This window comes from Nilaparvata lugens, chromosome 9 (genome assembly GCF_014356525.2).
Source record: "Nilaparvata lugens isolate BPH chromosome 9, ASM1435652v1, whole genome shotgun sequence".
Lineage (NCBI taxonomy): Eukaryota > Metazoa > Arthropoda > Insecta > Hemiptera > Delphacidae > Nilaparvata > Nilaparvata lugens.
In genome coordinates this window covers 3063683-3083681 of record NC_052512.1, presented here as the reverse complement: position 1 = coordinate 3083681, position 19999 = coordinate 3063683, and the positions used below count along the sequence as shown (strand labels likewise).

Below are 19999 nucleotides of genomic sequence, written 5' to 3'. Positions count from 1 at the left end.
CAGTACAAAATAAGAACCAAGAAAACAAGTGTAAAAGATAATAAAACAGATATGTAAATGGAAAAACTATTGACTAATGTATGCTTACAATTTTATGATAAAACTACATTCGTAGTGTTGTATTGGTTGAAATGAATCTGGTCATTTAAACTATACTGTAAATTTTCCTTAATTACTCTTGTTATTTCTAAAGCCTCTAGAATATTCAAAGATCTGCCTTTGCTATTAACATGCAGAAACTCAACATTCTCCTTAACTGTGAACTTGTGATTATTTGTTATAAAATGTTCTGCAAAGTTCATTTCCCCAAAAATGGGGAATCTTAAAAAATTTAAAACCTGAATTCACATATTTTCTGAACTAGAATATTGTTTTTAAAATGCATAATTTTGTTACGAGCAAATTGAATTGGATTCGATTTTCAAATGTACCGCCATAAAGACCCCATAAAATGGCCGCTCCATAAGGAACATGAGTGTCATGACCTGTATTTATAGACCTTCATTATCAACAGACGACGGATTTAGCAGCTGTTTTTCCAAGGATGAATAATTATTATCCTTTCCATGTCTTTCAGCAAGTTTTCCAAGGGATGAGACCTAGAGCAATCGAATTTTTATATCATAAACCTACTATGTCCCAAATTTTTTGAAAATCGTTAGAGCTGTTTTCGAGATCATAAATAAATACCAAAATATATAAAGAAATACCCAAATAAATAAATAATATCGGGGCACCGAGCTTCGCTCGTTATTTATTTATTGATGAACAGAACTCAATTCTTTGAAATGATTGGGGAAGGACTAACAGGCACAACCCAAAACTGTTCCCCGAGTTTTTATTTATACACTATAAATATTCCAAAAACTATGTTATGTTCCATACACTTGAATTCAGGTCAAATTTTCAGTCCAAATATTTGAAAACATAAAAGTTCCAATTTAGATTGTTTACAAACCAAATTGAATTACAAAATAACACTCACTAATCACTTAGAACTGTGAAATAATGATTAACTTTGAATATTATGATATACCATGTCATGTCAACAAATCAGATTATTTTGATTGAGTCAATTGAAATACATAGATTTCTTGCGATATACGGTAAGCTAATTAATTACACAGCTGATCTCCCACACAGGCACACGCATCTTCTGTTACGACAAATTTATCATTCGTTTTTTCAAGGATAAATTATCCTTTTCATGTCCTTCAGCGAGTTTTCCCAAGGATGAGACCATGTGCAATTGATTTTTTATATCATAAACCTACTATGTTTCAAATTTCGTGAAAATCGGTAGAGCCATTTTCGAGATCCGTTGATCATAAATAACCATATAAATATCCACATATAAAAATAACCAGATATAAAAATATATACAGAAATTGATCGCTTGTTATAATAGGATATACAGAAATTGCTTGCTCAATATGATAGGATACCTTCAACATTTGCTCTGATCATTCAAATCAAATACTGTACAGTAGGCCTACGCGTCCCGTAGCTTTGCCTCTGACTTTGAAACTTCATACATAGTCCAGGCAATGAATGCTCTAAAAAGGGTATAGAGGGAAAAGTTGGAAAGACAATTTTTGACCCCACCGTTCTGTTTAGGGTGTAAAGGAGGTAAACAGATCAAAAGTCCCCACCTATACCACCTGTGCTAAGGAGGTGGGGGTGATATAAAGGTACCATTTTTTGGTTTCTCGTAAATAAATCGAAAACTGTGAATCTTACGGACATAACTGTTATATACAAAACTAAAGCTCATATAATTTCCTACAATACTCAGTTCACAACTTTTTCTATATCTCCTCTAGTTTTCGAGATATCCGCTCTTGAATGTGTGACATTTTTGAAAAGAATACGTTCCCCTCCATTTTTTTTTTCAATTTTTGCACTTATAAATTTTTGAAAATTGATGGGGAAGATCCATGCTGATTACAAGAAATCTCATAGAACATTATATTCTCTTCAATTTGATGCATAATTTCACTTTTTTACGAATTTCCCTGCACCTGTTGCAGCAGCTTCAGTGTTGAATGTGAAATCTCCGGTTTTGCAACAATCGACCAATTAACAAAGGAATTAGGAGGGAATGCTTTAGAAACAATTTTTGACTTTGCAGCTCTGTTGAAACTAGTTAGGAGGAGAGCATATCGAAAGTCCCCATTCCTAACTCATGTGCTAAGGGGATGAGGGTGGTTTGAAAGTTGCATTATTCAGCGTTTTGCTTCCACGCTCATATCGTGAGAACAATAGGTTCAACCGACTTACATAATGTGAAGCTTTTCCTGGGGGAGTCACTCTCACCTCCAGGGCAAGTCGGTGCACGTAGGATGAATCTTGCACTGAATCAACTGTGTTGAGGTTATAAATTTTGTAACTGCGTGCGTGGACGCTAAGTGTACACCAGACTGATTGATTCACTACAAGATTCAATACAATTGTCGGAATCGCAGGAGGCCTAAACGCTCGCTCACCCTTGATTCTTCTTATGACAGATTGTATGGTGATGAAATTTTCATAAGTAGTGTAGCGGACGCTAAACACTGAATACGGATACCTTAAAATTATTACCTGTGAAGAATGAGCATATAAAATCATACAGGTCGAGCAAAAATCCCGATGTAGATAATTTACGGGACTGCGTCTCTAATAAGTTCTGAAGGATTAGAATACGGTACTTGGACCAAATATCGTTCAGAATATATTTCGAGAACAGAGTCTTGCCGGGTTTTAAGCTCTATTGTAGGAAATTATATGATCTCTGGCTGCATCTGCTGTACTGTTGATGTATTCGTTCCTAAGTCGAGGTTGGTAACAGATAAAAGCTGATATATGAGCAGGTAAGGACAAAGAACAAATATCTCGATCTGACCCCACTCACTACATCCACTTAGACCTGTTCCAATATCCAGCTTAATTCAATTATTTCAATGATCGTATTCGATCGGATCTTGATGATATAGAACGTATCAGACACAATAATTGACAGGCTTAAGAAATAATCGAACTCAGAAAACGAATTAACAAAATTGAAATATATTATAATAAAATATTTGATCTCACAGTGCAGATTCAGAATATGATTTACAGATTGAAAGTGGTTTAACATTAACAAAAATGATTAGCAATTTTCTTGTACTTGCATGATACCATGCATGATCCGACAGAATTTTACAATTGATAAAAGTTAACAGTTTTGAAAAAAAATGGTGAAAATAAATTATAAAATATTTTAAAAGATTTGCTCGGGGTCGTGGTTCTGGCAGCGGAGGATAGTTAATCAACTACAGGTTCTTATAAATTCTATATGAATAAATTCTAGGCTCTTAATAACTAAAAGCGCTTGTCGGCGTGGCCAATAATTTAACGAAGAAAATTTTATATTTTTCTGCACTGTAATATTTTCGAAGCGTAGATTGGGGCCCCTTTAAAGTTATAACTCACGTGAAATTCCTTGGCGGTCGTGGTTTTCTTCTTTAGATCAAAATCGTTTGATCGGCGGTGGTCCAAGCTTCGGTCTCAGCACGTGGGGAATTTTAATTTAATATTTCCTTCACCAAAATTAATTAAGGGATAATATTTAACTTTAAACTTTTAATTTATCGATTGATGAAAATAGATTTACAAATAACAAATAGATTAGCCTAAAAATATTGGCTCACAAATAGAACATATAAAATCGAACGAAAATCTTACAAATAGGTCTTGGTAACTTTAACGAGGTCTGAACGGTGAGGATTTCAAAAGGGAAGTGAAACGTCTTCTTCTAAGCTTCTTGGCTAGAACCTTTTTCTGAGAATCTCGGTGTAATAAATTTGCATGAAAATTTGCCATTGGTAGAACGATTGTGACTTAGACGTGACGTCAGTGGCAAGCAGTAGAATATAAATCCTTTAATTACAATAATAACTCAATTTGTATAATTCTTACAACTGCTTAATCTCCTAGACATAGTTCCTCTTATACAATGTATATGTGCTAGCGTATATGATAAGGCAGGTTTGTTGTCTGATAGTAGATTAACATGTGTTATTTTCAAACGATCACCTTTTTGGTGCTATTTCTATGCACTATGATTGGCTTAGACTTGCCAAAGAGGTTTAATCACCATGTGGTTCAGTTGAAATAATAATTAATAAATTAATATTCTTATACAATTTTTATTATGTCTGAGATTGTTATAATTAATTTCTGCTGTCTTTATCAATAATATAATGTTCATGCTATGACCTAGTTAGTTACAATAATACTTGATATTATAATATAATTTTTTAAGTAATAAATAATTTCAACGATAATAAATACATTTTTATTTTTTTATTCGAAATTCTTGGTCCTTTATTGATAGTTTTTACTTTTTAGAAATAATATTGTGGCTCGCATGAATCTGGCATGACATTTTAAAATACGTTGAATCAGTCAGCTGTGTTTGAGCTGCTTTAAAACATCTGATCAATAGTAAACAAAGTGTAACCTCAAAATTCAATGAGTAATTCATAAATGGTTCGTGCTTTATTTGCAGAATAATTATAATTTTATTAAATAATTCTCTAGAAAATATTCAGTACAGAACGGTACTCTTATCTAATATACAGTTACTGATAAGTAAGCTTTATCGCTCGGTCGCTAACCATTCCTTTAGCAAATTCTTTCAATTTAAAAGGTAATCACAATTTTTCTCTCTCCTCATGAGGTCTATTTAAAAAATTCATCACAATAACCATCCAAAAAAAGCTTAATAAATACTCTACACGTTTTGTTTAGTGAAATTTCGTGATATTCCCAACCGTTCCCGAGATATTCGCTCTTGAAGGTGTGTAATTGTTAAAATAACAGATTTCTATCCAATGTTTTGCTCTTTCTGGGCTTATAACTCTCCAACAATGCATCATAAAAACTAATGCTCATCGTAGGTTAGTGAAGCATGAAATTCTCTTTGGAATGATGTATTTTTCACTATTCCAAGTTTTCTTTTCATTGGTATATAACAGCTTCAATGTAGGGGGAGAAATTTTCAACAACAGCTGCAACAATGACATTTGAAGGAGGTGTCTGTGACACAATATTTACTTTGCAGACTGATTTGGACTAGTTAGTAGGTGAACATAGCGAAAGTGCGCATATTTATCCCCTCTGTTGAAGGTGTGGAACAGCTGAGTTGACACTTGTTGCAGCAACAGAAATTTCACCCCCTACATTGAAGCTGCTATATACCAATGAAAAGAAAACTTGGAATAGTGAAAAATACATAATTCCAATGAGAATTTAATGCTCTACAAACCTCCGATAAGCATCAGTTTTTATGATGCATTATTGGAAAGTTATATGCCCTGAAAGAGCAAAAAATTGAATAAAAACCTGTTATTTTAACAATTTCACACCTTCAAGAGCGAATATCTCGGGAACTGTTGGGAATATCAAAAAATTCTACTGAACAAAAAGTGTAGAGAATTTATCAAGCTTCATTTTTGATTTGTTAGTTATGTCGGTTGAACTCATCATTCTCAAGATATGAGCGTGGGAGCAAAACGCTGAAAAATGCAACTTTTAAACCCCCCTCATCCCCTTAGCACATGATTTAAGAATGGAGACTTTTGATATGTTCTCCTCCCGACTAGTCTCAACAAAGCTGCAGAGTCAAAAATTGTGTTTAAAACATTCCCTCCAAATTAATTTGTCAATCGGTCTATTGTTGCAATACTTGAGATTTCACACTCAACACTAAGCCGGTGCAACAGGTGCAGGGAAATTCGTAAAAGTGTGAAATTATACATAAAATTGAGAAGAATCCAATGCTCTATAAGCTCATAATCAGCATGGATTCTTCCCATCAAATTTTAAAAAGTTTTAAGAGCAAAAATTGGAAAGAATGGAGGGAAACGTATTCTTTTCAAAAATGTCACACCTTCAAGAGCGGATATCTCGAAAACTATAGAGAAGATGTAGAAAAAGTTGTGGGATAAATATTGTGGGAGATTATGTAAGCTTTAATCTGTTATATGACAGTCGAGTCCTTAGGATATATAGTTTTTGAGTTTTATGCGAGAAACCAAAAAAAGGTACCTTCAAACCACCCCACCCCCTTAGCACAGGGGGTAGGGGTGGGGACTTTTGATATGTTTTCCTCCTTACTACCCTAAACAGAACTGCGGGGTCAAAAATTTATTGTCTTCCCAACTTTTCCCTCTATAACCTTTCCTTGACTGGACTAACAGGCAAGTTATGGTTCACGGGGTAATATTCCTACTTTTCCAAAAACATACGCTCCAGAGTACCTATAGTGAGGTCCACGTTATAATGGTAGCGTTTGATTAGCAATGGTATTGCTATCCTTGTCTATCGTTCAACAGAGCGGATAGAGCTACTTCTTTCTCGCTATGCTCTGTTGCCAGATCGTCTTTCAACAATATAGAATTAATAATTAATTTAAAAAATATTTCATCTTTATTATGTACATTTATTATGAAATTATTAAAAAATATAATATAATGCTTCATAAAATATAATTGATTATTTTAAACGAGAATGAACATTAATATCACATCAATTATCAGTATGGTATCAGTTACCCTCCATAGAAGGCGGTAGCAGATCCGTCAATAGAAGACATTGACAAGATGGAGGTTCGGCAAGGTTTTTCTCCTATCTTTTTCCACTGTCATTATAACGAGGACCTCACTATAGAAAATTGAACAGAAAATAAAATAAAGAGACATTAGTGTGAAGTTTCACCTATTTTGAATTATTTTGGAATGTTCTATTTCGTCAAGGAAAAACTTTTCCAATTATAGAAATGAGAAAATAAAGATTATCATAAAAACTACGACTACGCCCCATTTTGGAAAGCCAATTTTCCAAAGACTCCAGCTGTTCAAAGTCTAGAAGTTAGCTAAATCACGAGCTCGGAAACCGGCCCTTAGAGATTCAATTTCTAATTTCATTATCTAATTTTCCATCTCCACTGATGACTGTTCCCAGAAAACCATATTCAAATCATCATCATTGTTATTGGCACTACAGCCCAGCCTTGACAACCACATCCTTCCATCCCTCTCGACATTCTGCTGTTCTCCTCCATCTTCTTACACCCAGTCTTCGCAAATCCTCCTCCATATCGTCAACCCGCCGCTTTCTTAATCTTCCTGGTATAGTCTTTTTCCTCCGAGTTTACCTTCCAGCACCATCTTTGGCACCCTTCCTTCCAGCATTCTGTGCACATGACCAGCCTCACCTCAGCCTCATACTTTTTACAACAGACAAAATACTGGTCTCCTCGAACAATCTTCCTAGTTCCTCATTTGTTCTTATTCTTCTTATTTAATATTTCTTGTTTTACAAATAATTCTATTATTATTTAATAACTGGTTTATGTTAATTTGATTACTGGATTATATTATTGATTGATTGAACGTTTCAGAGATCGCAGAGTGTGACTGAAGGCAAGGACAGCAATTTGGTGAAGAGTCGCGAGGAGCGTGGCGACTGGAACTTCCACGACGAGAACACCAACATGAATGTACATGACGCGAAACGCACAGCACACACTGACAACCAACGCATTGCATTCAAACACGAGAATCTGCAGACTGCTGGAACCGTGCAGACTGTGCATGATGGCAAGAATAATGTCATGATAGGTAAGTGCCACCATACACTAAATAATACTATTTATACATATTATACTCTAGAATACTCAGTAATATTACATCTATATAATAAGAGAGAGTAGGGTTGTGTTTGTTCGCGTGTTCGTGTGTTCGTTTCTTCGTTTCTTCGCATCAAAACATGTCAACTTGTGGATTGCATACCGGAAAAACAGAAATGATTTAGATCTCTAAATTTTGAACATAGATTCTAAAAATATCAATCTCGTGCACCTGGAAGCCCAAATTTCAATTTTCCTTCTAGATTTTTCAGAATTAATTTTCAAACTTTATTAATAGTACATACGATTTCATAAAAAATCACCAAATCATATGGTTGGAATTAAAAAAGGAACATTTTTATTTAATTGAAATTTCAAAATTATTCGAGCCCTGATAGAATGACTGACTCACTGTACAGTCAGTCGAAAATTATGATATTGGAATGAGGGGTATTTTGGCAAGCTGAGAAAATAAATAAGGTCATATGCACCTTCTCGTTATATCTTCAAATGAAAAATGAGTTTTGTGGGTTGTCAAAACTCCCTCTGATAGGGAAGCTATTCAACTTATTCAATCTTTTAGTAAGATAAATAATAAATGAATAAATGTTTATTTCCCCCCAAAAAAACTAAAACTACAACATCAATTGCACAAAATATTAGATAAATTACAATTTTTTTTTTGTGTAGTTGAGAAGTTGATATTGTGGTAATTATTCATATTGAATGAAAAAGACTAAGTTTATCAACAGTTTATCAGAGATTGACAATGGTGTAATAACCGAAACCGGTCTTTCGAATTATTAATAAATCAGTGGTTTTTTGACAATTTCTTAGTCTTTTTCAATACTTTCATAGTAGGGCTTTCTTCTGTTGTGATTGTGTTCCACCGCATCAAATTTAATTCCCAGAATAGTTATAAAATAATCTGTGATAGAATTTGGGAAAACTATTGGTATTATATATTTTTTAAAGTTTATCAGAATATGATCTATACATGAAGCGCTATTATTTCCAATACGAGTTGCCTGCTTTATACAATGTAGGAATCCATATTCACTGAGTAGATTATAATAGTCTTCCAGTTGCCTGTGCTTATTTGGTTCTTTTGTGTTGATGTTCAAATCTCCTAGAACGATGTGAAAATGCTTTCCATTATCATCCAAAAATAACAATATAATCCAAATAATAACAAAATAACAATGATTATCCATCCATCTATTATCTTCTATACTATAATGAAGGAAAGAACTGTATTATACACGTATGCAGGTGTAAAGTAGTATAGAAGAATTATGTTTGACGCATCATCACGTCTGAACTACTGGACTGATTAACTTGAAATTTTGCATATAGATTCTTGCTCAACCGAGGATGGTTATAGACCTATTTTAAATTTTAAATTTTCAATATTTGATTACATCAAGTTTTCAGTTTGTCAAGTTTTCAATTATTTGTCATGCTTTCAGTTGTTGTAAGGAAGCAGCAGAACATTTCTCTTAAAAGGGAAATTAGAAGATAGGTATGATTGGGGATCCTTGTCGAATGATAAAAACAGGTTTTCCGTCGCACCCAAATTTTTTCCGCTATTTTGAATCCAACTTTTTTTTTAATTGGAAGGTGGTCATATGATACATGATTCCGATACAGGATTTCCAGAGGAAAAGTATGGTGAAAACCGCACATCGATATCTCAAACCTTTCAAAATTTATTCTCATTCATTTCCTTTATTATAGTATAGAAGATGATAGATAAATTCATGATATAACAATCACATTAAAAGTACATAAGAAAAAAAATTATGATTTTTTAGCTGAAGAATTCATTGCATGCAATTACTACAGTTTTTCCATTCATTCATTCATCGTTAACATCAGTTGATGCTATTTGGATGCTATCAGACGTGCTGACACATGATTTCATCGGGTTGTATTGAACTCTGTATCAAAATCATGTATCACATGACCACCTTCTCATTAAAAACAAAAAATTTGGTGTGGTACACTCACACAACTTTTCTTGCTCATTGATCTATAAGCCTCATTCTTAAACGAGGATAATCTAGGGGAATAACATTATGCCGATTGGCGGCTAAATAATTTTATTAAAACTACGATTATACTATTGTTATTGTTTTCAGAGTACAATTTCCTTTGTTTGCATTATGAAATTTTAGGATTTCTTAAAAGTTGTCAAAATATCGACGTGTGTTGTTTTGAATAAACTGCTCTACCCACCTACCTCAAGCACGAGAAGGAGGTTACAAAGTAAATTTCTCAAGGATGGGGTGGACCCCCTGTTAGTTTCTCAGGGAGGAGACTCATGCTAGTTGATAGGGGTGATATAAATAACTATAGAGGGTATGAATTTTAAAAAAATTGGTCAAGACATTTTTGAGAAAATCGTGAAAAACATGGTTTTTTAGTAACTATCCGCCATTTTTCTCAAGAATATTACGGAGCTCCTACAATTTTCCCAGAAATGAGACTCATGTCAGGTTATAGGGCTTATGAATAGCTATCCATGGTATAAATTTGAAGAAAATCGTTGGACACACACACACACACACACACACACACACACACACACACACACACACACACACACACACACAAAAATCATGTTTTTGGACTCAGGGGACCTTGAAACGTATAGAAAACAAGGAATTAGGTTACCTTAAATTTTTTTGGAAAGCAATAGGTACTTTCTTTAACTATGGAAATAGGGCAAGGAAAGTAATAATGAATTCGGATTCATGAGGGTCGAAAATGTTGAAGCGACGGAGTAATATTTGAAGAGTAGTAATTTAGCATTCAAAATAGGATCTTCAATGAAACCTACAGTCAAATTATTATTGTAAGAGAAATATTCAGCTGTTTTCATAATTTTATCAACTCTGAATAATATTAAAAGCTGCAGGTTTCAAAGATCCAACCCAGGGGGTCACTTAGTATATATTAATAAATTGTTTATTGATTTCTAGGAGCCATGCACGACGTACATACGGAGACTGTGACGGGTAATCATGACAGCCAATCAGCAACCAACGAAGAAGTAAATATTATACTATAAATACCAAATATTAAATATAAAATTCAATACTAATACTGAAGTCATTCTTTGAAATGGCTTCGTAACTCGAATATCGAAAATATATTATATATTACCTATTAATGACTGTAGTAATATTGTAGCATTTATCATTTCAAATTTATTGGTAATAGAAAAAATCATGAAATTTTGAGGATACACCCTCACCCTAATGTTGATAAATTCTACGAGAACCAATCAGAGATCCGTCTTTCCAAAAAAGCCTTCTCTGATTTTTTCTTGTAAAATTAATCACAGTTAAAATTTAAATGGCTTTTGTGCAACCGGGACATAGAGTCTGATCTGGGATCAACACTGATTCACAGTTGCTATACCTGACGTGGGAAAAATGTTGTGTACATCAAAGATGATAAGAGCTTTTCTCTCTCGGGGAAACGGGGAAACTGAGGGAGAAAAAGTTGCACTTTCCACCCTGGAATAACAAATAATTATTCTCTTCAAGGGCCGGTTCTCGAGCTCGGGATTCTGCTGAGTTCTAGACTTTAAACAGCTGGAGTCAGAAAATTGGCTTTCCAAAACTACGTAGTCGTAGTTTTTATGATAATACTTATTTTCCTATTTCTAAAATTGGAAACGTTTTCCTTGACGAAATTAGACATGCCTTAATAATTCAAAATAACTGAAACTTTACACTAGTTTCTCTTTATTTTATTTTGTGCTCAATTTCTAGTTTTATGAAATTCAATTTAAACATGGACTACGACTACGCCCCGTTTTGGAATAGTTATTTGAGCACCAAAAGAAACGTTTACGCATGAGCAATAGGCGAGTGCAGAATAGTTTCTTGAGTGCAGCAAAGGAACATTGCGCATGTATTTCACATTAAATATTTACTTTCCTTGTCCTACTACCATAGGTAAGGAAAGTATTGCTTTCCAAAAAAAAATTAAGGAACCCCAATTTCAAGTTTTCTATACGTTTCAAGGTCCCCTGAGTCCAAGAACATGATTTTTGGGTATTGGTCTGTGTGTGTGTATGTGTGTGTGTGTGTATGTGTGTATGTCTGTGAACACGATAACTCCATTCCTAATTAACCGATTGACTTGAAATTCTAAACTTAAGGTCATTATACCATGAGGACCCGACAGTAAGAAATTCATTAAAATTGAATTCAAGATGGCGGAAAAAATGATGGATACTAAAAAACCATGTTTTTCTCGAAAATGGCTCTAACGATTTTCTTCAAATTTATACCATGGATAGCTATTTATAAGCCCTATCAACTGGCATTAGTCTCATTTCTGGGAAAATTTCAGGAGCTCCGTAATATTCTTCAGAAAAATGGCGGATAATGACTAGAAAACCATGTTTTTCACAGTTTTCTCAAAAACGGCTCTAATGATTTTCTTCAAATTTATACCATGGATAGCTATTTATTAGCCCTATCAACTGACATGAGTCCCATTTCTGAGAAAATTGCAGGAGGTCCGTAATATTCTTGAGGAAAATTACAGTTACTAAAAAACCATGTATTTCACGATTTTCTCAAAAACGGCTCTAACGATTCTTTTCAAATCCATGCCCTGTATAGTTATTTATTAGCTCTATCAACTGACCTGGGGTACTAATGGGGGGTCCACCCAATCCTTGAGAAATGGACTTTGTAGCCTTCTTCTCGTGCATGAGGTAGGTAGGTAGAGCAGTTTATAAAAAGAACGCAGTCATAGTCGAGATATTTCATCTGTAGAACAGCTGTTTTGACGAATTTCAAAGAAAATCATCGAATTCCACAATTTACATAAAGGAAAAAGTACTCTGAAAACAATATTGTATTATACACATATACAGTAGTCTGATCGTAGTTGCAAATATGTTGCCGTCAATTGTCATTATGTTAATCCCCTAAATTATTCTGGTTTGATAATGAGGCTTTTAGTTCAATGAGCAAGGAAAGTTGTGTGAGTGTATCACACCAGATTTTTTCTACAGCTACCATTGAATATGAAAAGTGAGCAATAAATTATGGGTAGAATGTCCTGAAATCCATCAAATGTTTGTCTGTATGATTTTGTAATTAATAACAAATTAAATAAATTTTAAAATTGATAGTCCAATAAAAAATTTTGAAATGTTCAAATCCAATTTTCATTTCCAATTTTTTTAATTTTAAAATTTTAGAATTCTTTTATTTTTAAACTTTGAAAATTCTAGTTTCAATTTTTTTAATTTTTAAAGTTTGATTTTTAAATTGAGAAATTTTTTTATTTTCAATTTTCAATTTCAATAATATTAGTTTTTTATATTTATTTTGTCAGGATAACATAAATAGTTTTCATTTGTTGAAAATTCTCAACCAAAAAAAAGAATCAAAAGGAGCTCTCAACTGAGTTAGTGAGCCACTCTCAGATGATTGAATGCTTGAAGGGGGTTTATCTCATGTAAGGATTGAAAAAACTATCACAGTCAGTGTTACCAACTCAATTTCGATTTTCCTGCACTGGTCCTCTATATAACCTACCAACTATTTTGAGTTGTCATGCTGCAAATCTGGAGTACGCAAAGAGTACTTATTTTGCGCGCTAGTGCGGGAAAGCGATTCTTTGCGGCCTGCAATCAGTGCAGAAATGGTCACTTTTCAAGGTAGCTGTAGGAAAAGTAAATTTTCCAACTCCAGATGTCTAAAGTCTAGAACTTAGCTAAATCCCGAGCTCGGAAACCAGCCTGAATGGGCTAGGGGCCACTTAATTCATTATTTGTAAAATAACACCATATTTTTCTTCTTGGGAAGTTTTTAATATAAGATAACAAATTGAAAACAAATAGTTTCAATGTTCACATCATTTTCAAGTTTAAAAAAGTGGTTTTCGATTTGTGTTTCTAATTTGTTATTTTACAAAAACGTCTCAAAAAGGGTACTATGGTGTTATTTTATGAATAAATAGTTATTTTTTTGTTGGTAATAGGTTACATCAGTTGGCAAAGTGAAGAGTAAGAGCAACATCTATAGGGAGAACGTGGAGGCTGCGGATGTCCATCAACATCTCATGAACGCCTACCATGAAACGCCAATGCACAAGTTCATCATGAACAACAAGCAAGTCAGAGAAGATCGCTACCGCCAGCTCTCACTCAATACCCACTATGACACACAGGTCAGTTCGGAATCCACCTCAAACTATAGTCTATACAAAATCACTTCTGTCTTGGAGGAATATGCGGCGCAGAGAAATGGAGGGAGATCAGCCAATTACAGTGATTAATAGAGTCATAGGAAGAAGTGCAGTTGCCATTTTGTCGATTAGAGTTAGTCGTCTGACTGTTTTCATATCATGTTTTCAATCATCAATAGCCCAATCAAATAATACATCGAACCAAACAAAAATTAAGGTAATTGATTTAATTGTTTTAATCGGTGCATTTCACAATATGAAACTACAAATAAGAATAAAACAAACTATATCAAATAGGTACAGGCTGGACAGATTAGAAAGGCTTAGACGACCACAACTGCTGATTTTTCACTAAGTTACATTGAGATATTAATTGCATGCGTCATATTGTATATCTTGAATGAAGAGATTGATTGATAGTGTAGCTTTTCTATATTATTATTATTGTGACTTTTAATCGTTTATTCATTTGAAAGTCACAATGTGTTTTAGCTTTTCAATGTGTTATTGTTTTGTGCAGACAAAGAAGAAGGACGGCACGAACGTCGACACACATGCTGAGCGCAGAGTCAACATGGACACCAGTCGGTTGCAACACACAGACGAGCTGAGAATCAAGGCCATAAACAAAGAAAATCCCACGAAGCCAGCTTCCGAGGTCTGTCTATTATAATCTATTATCTATCTATATATTATACTAGTCGTTCTGTGAACATAGTAGACCTCGCGCAGTGATAAACCACAGCCTCCTCTGTCCATACTGTCCATCAGAGTAGATTCTGTCCTGTTCTGTCGTATCAGCGTGATATCAATGAAATCGACCAATGGCTGTTGGGGTTGGTGAATCAAAAATGCTAGCATCTAATCTCCTTCAAGACATACTGGCAACAGGTTTGCACAAGTTGAAAGCAGAGAAAGGACAAGAAAAAATACCATGTTACTTCCAGTTATCAACTAGCTGGCCCGCCAAAACGTCAATGTATTTCATGTCACACTTGACTTTGGTGAATCATGAAATTTAACTAACAATCAATATTTTCATTTACATCTCAATACGGACTTCCTATGTGCTTGGTCATGCAGTATTTATTATTAAACAAATATTCTTCTCAATCAATTGGTAGTAATATCTAACAGTAAAGTGTTGAATTGAAAACAAAATAGATAGAAAATCAATGTTTCAAAAATGAATTTAATGCGTTAATAGATATTGATTGTCAATAGATGGTCCAGGAAATATGCGATATACGATGAATCACACAGAATTCCATATTCTTTCCAACTTCGATTTTAGGATGAGTATAAGCTAAGCTAAGTTTGAAAAAATGTAATTTTTTCTGTCATTGTTCAGTGATAATTAATGAATGCGATATGAACAACTCTCTTTCATGAGGTGAATCATTTTCTCCCAACATTTTCCAGTTTCTCAATGATAGGGGGGTGATAATATTATTTTTATAGGTCTTCTAAGGAACCATTATCTACAGCAGCTGGTACCAATCAACTAAACTTTAACTCCAAACTACCGTATTAATACTAGTAAACTAATTTTATCACAGCTGGTAACTTTATATGCTGAATCATATTATCAGAACATGATCTTGAATCATGATCATCTTTCCGTTCTCCGAGAGCCGCTCGGCCGATAATTTCGAAAACATAGGTCTGTAAAATGGATTATTATAGTATATTTCGCACCTAGGGCCGAAAATGAGACTTTTCCGGCTCGAAATCGGTTTTCAAGTCCAAGGCCGAAGGCCCAGGACTAGAAAAGATTGAGAGCCGGAAACACATTTTTGCACATGGTGCTATAGTGTCTTTTGAGAACCTAAACTCTCAGACAACTATAATTAAGTTTGGAAATCGTGCGAGACCCCGATGGTGGAGGGGTTAGTGAAATTTCTAGTGCTATTCCAGCGGTGAGGAATCCGAAATAAAAATCGTTTGACAATTGATTGTCTCTATATTAAATATTTAAATTCAAACAACACTTTAAAATAAATAATTTCTTCAATTGAAGATTATCTTTGTCTTAAGAGACCAAATTTAACTACATTTACGTCTTTAAGAGACCAAATTTAACTACATTTACGTCTTTAAGAGACCAAAATTCAAGGGACACATTGAATTCCGATGGGGAAAGATCATCTTGTAGTTGTTGTCGCGATGTCCGGAGTCCCTGGCGGAGATGGATGAAGGGTGAAGATGATTGGTCGTCCTCCAGGAATGTTCAGGCGTCGCGGCGACAGATCCAAAAGGGAGTTTAGTCTTGTTCTCTCCTCATCAGCGTTCAATGACGTACGATTCCATCCATGGTTGGAAGAAGTCGCCGGCCCTTTTACAATGGAAATTCTCGGCCCGATACAGAAACCTGATGACAAATTTACAACAGAATTAGAAACATAATAATTACCAATATCTAATAGGATTGTATTGAATTGATGATCTAGGTAGATCATCAAATAAATACAATTCACCGATTCCTATGAGGAAATAATATTATTAACATACATAAATCGAACCGATTTACTTGGACAATCAATTAAATTCTCCTGGAGAGAATGAGAATGTACCCCCAAACGAAAACATTACTGGAAAATGAAAGAAAATCTCAAAAAACAGTTAACACAATGACAGCTGGGATTAGAATGATCGCTCTCCTAGTTTTTAGAGGCGTCCAGACTGATCAGTTTCACCATCATGACTCAAAATATTTACCCGGTCGCCGGTGAATTTCTCTTCGCCCACTCTCTTTCTCCTCAGTAAATAAGGAAGGTGATACGTTCAAGCAAGAAGGAAACTAGGAGAGAAAAGTTATTTCCCTTTTGCAAGTTTAGAATTATGGGATTGACTCAGCATACTTCTGGCGTCTAAATCTGTCGTGAGAATAGATAATTCCAAGTGGGATCGTGGGAATCAAGGACTTTAATAAGATGCTAATCATAATTATAACGATTTTAGAAATGCTGGCTAAGTTGCCAATGAACAAGAATAAATTTACTATCTTTATGGGAACTGAAAACTACTTACTTATAAATAAGATATAATTAATTATAATGGATATAATAAATTCCATTTAATAACTCAACATTTTGGTACAGATTCTCCCCCCGTTAAAGGAAAGTTGGACGCCAATGAAAAAACCTACCAAAATTTTGAATAGGTGAGCGCGCCAATTGAAAAGGTGTGTGGAGAATCCACAGCGTTCGGAGTCAGTCGAAACGAAGAACAGCGCGGGCCCAGCGCGATTCAGCGTCGTTGACTGGTTTTCCGAGCAAACTCTTACTACTACCACAGAGAAGAGATCCCTTCTCTGTGCTACTACTACAAGTAGTCATGAAGGTTGTGAGAGAGAGTGTGCGAGAGTAACTTACGTCGAATGCAGTCAGAGAAAATAGGATTGACTCTGTCTGGATCCTATTCTCTCTGAACGGGGCTAGCCGTTCGATGTCAACATTACACAGATTACTCATCTAACTCATCTATCATAATATCAACAAAATTATCATGAAACCTTACTAGAACAATGAACTACTCTGAGAATTATCGATATATCAAGCTTTTCATTCAATACTTAATCTAGTTACACATTAACACTACTAACCCATTTCTATATTGCCAATGAATACTATAGTACGTGAATAAAATACTGCAACCTAACTGAATAATCCTACTTGAGTACACAATAATAAACTGATTATACCTTATCCACAACGATATAGTTTAAATCTATTATATATAAAAACTTGATATTATATAAGATTATACTCCAATTACGATTATTATAATAATTCTACTTATTTATCCTATTTTACCCTTATCTTCCTAATATTCTTATCACTATAATCATGACCATGAACTTATATTACTACCTAGGAAATTTCTCTCTTGTTTATAGTCGACTTTCAATTATTACAACTTCAAAGACATGATACAACAGTCACGAAATTCAGATGCATCCACCTGATTTCTTATGTGTCTCCTGTATTAATGCTCTTATATAATTTCAATTGTGATACATGTGCACGTCGTATGAATGTATTCCCATCCATGGAAAATAACTTTACAGATACAGGTGAAGTCCATTTTCTTATTATGAATGGGCCAGACCATTTTGTGCTAACTTTGCCGAAATTTTATTAGCAGCTCTACTAATTGGATTAGCTTTCGGGAAAACTCTATCATTAGTTTTGAAAGGGGTTCTTCTTCTTTGTAAGTCAAATCTTTCCTTCGCTTTACTCTGCGATTTTAAGAGGTTTTCATGAGCTTGTTTCCACAATTTTCTCATATTTTCACTGAATTTCTGGGGCAGTATTTCATCTATTACCCATATATTCGTGAGTGGGTGAGTTGGTTTATGCCTGAATATCAACTCATAAGGAGTATACTTACTACTTTCATGGAAGCTACAATTAAATGCTAGAGGTAACCAACTGAGTGGTGCATCCCATTTTGTGTGGTCATGAGAAGAGAATGCAATAAGTGCAGATTTCAAATTCCTATGTACTCTTTTAACAGCGTTGGATTGAGGGTGGTATGGAGTACACGTGACATGTAAAATGCCTCTTTGAAAACAGAACTTATTGAATATATTAGATTTGAATTGTGGTCCATTGTCTGACACTATTATTTTAGGTACACCGAAATTAGTGAAAATCCTTTGAAGTTCATTGCAAACGGTATTAGCATTGGCTTCTCTGACTGCAATCAGCCAGCAATACTTACTAAAAGCGTCGTGACAGCTAAAAATCATGCAATTACCTTTAGAAGATCTTGGGAGTTTTCTTACAAAATCTATAAATAATTTCTCCATGGGGTAAGAAGCAACACTGGAAGCCATATAGCCATAATTAGCCTTTTGTGCTGGTTTAGATAACGCACATATTTTACAGTTCTTAATAAATACTCCTACATCTTTAGATATTCATTTCCAAGTGAAAACCTGTTTAATTTTATTCAAAGTTTTTGTATATCCTAGATGAGCGCCAAACAAAGATTCGTGGTAATACTTGCAAACCATAGGTTTTAGAACTTGGGGAAGTACTATTTTTGGTTCAGTTAAATTTCGAACATTGCATACTAGAATTCCCTTTTTTATTTGATACGGAAAAATATTATTACCAGCACTCGCTGATTGCATTATCTCCTTCACAAATTCGTCCTCCTTCTGATAGGTTGAAATATCAGTGAAACTGAGTGGGAAATCTACTAAATTTATACTACATAAATTCTGTTCTATTACTTCGGGAGGAGAGTCTTCAAACATACGGCTTAAAAGCAATCGGCGACCTTATTGTCAACGCCTTTCACATGCTCTGTAGTAAACTGGAAGGCAGATAACCTTAGAACCCATCTCTCTATCCTACCAAGTTGCTTTGGGTGGTTCAAGACAAATTGCAGTGCATTACAATCAGTTCTCAGAATGAATTTTGTATGTTCAAGGAAATATTTGAATTTCTCAACTCCATAAAGTGCAGCTATAGTTTCCTTTTCATAGGTGGAATATTTTCGTTCTAATGGTGATAGGGTGCGTGATGCATAAGCGATTGGGGCAAAAGTTCCATCTTGCATCTGACCCAACACACATCCTATTGCAATTGAAGAAGCATCTGTGCTCAAAATAAACGTCTCATTGAAATCAGCCATTTTTAGAAGCGGAGGCTGTGACAGAATCTGTTTTAGTTTATCAAACGATTTTTGACATTCATCATTCCATATGAATTTCGCATTTTTCTTCCTCAAGGCATTCAATGGGGCTAAAATCTGTGCTAAGTTGGGGATAAACTTAGAGAAAAACTCCACCATTCCCAAGAATCGTTCAATCCCTTTTACTTTAGTTGGAATAGGAAAATTAACAATTGGTTTTGTTCTTCCTGGGTCGATCGAAATACATACTATTATGAGAAACCAAATGACCTAAGAAATTGATTTTGTTAGCAGCAAAGTTACATTTCTGAGGGTTCACTGTCAGGTTTGATCGTTTTAATCTACAGAAAACTTCATCTAATAATTATTTCCAATGATTTTCGAGAGTGTCAGTATATATAATCAAATCATCCAAATAAAAAAATAATCCCTTGAAACGCAAGTCACCAAACAATTTCTGCATTAAGTTGGTCA

At 34.4% G+C, this 19999-nt stretch overlaps 1 protein-coding gene across 1 annotated transcript in view; it reads left to right on the top strand.

Moving 5' to 3' along the window:
* Positions 1–19999, top strand: part of LOC111050532 — an 86039-nt gene that overhangs the window by 44858 nt on the left and 21182 nt on the right. The window contains exons 4-7 of the mRNA XM_039435405.1: positions 7430–7649; positions 10642–10712; positions 13673–13861; positions 14400–14537. Coding sequence (XP_039291339.1) covers positions 7430–7649; positions 10642–10712; positions 13673–13861; positions 14400–14537 — 618 coding nt within the window. The remainder of the gene's footprint in view (positions 1–7429; positions 7650–10641; positions 10713–13672; positions 13862–14399; positions 14538–19999) is intronic.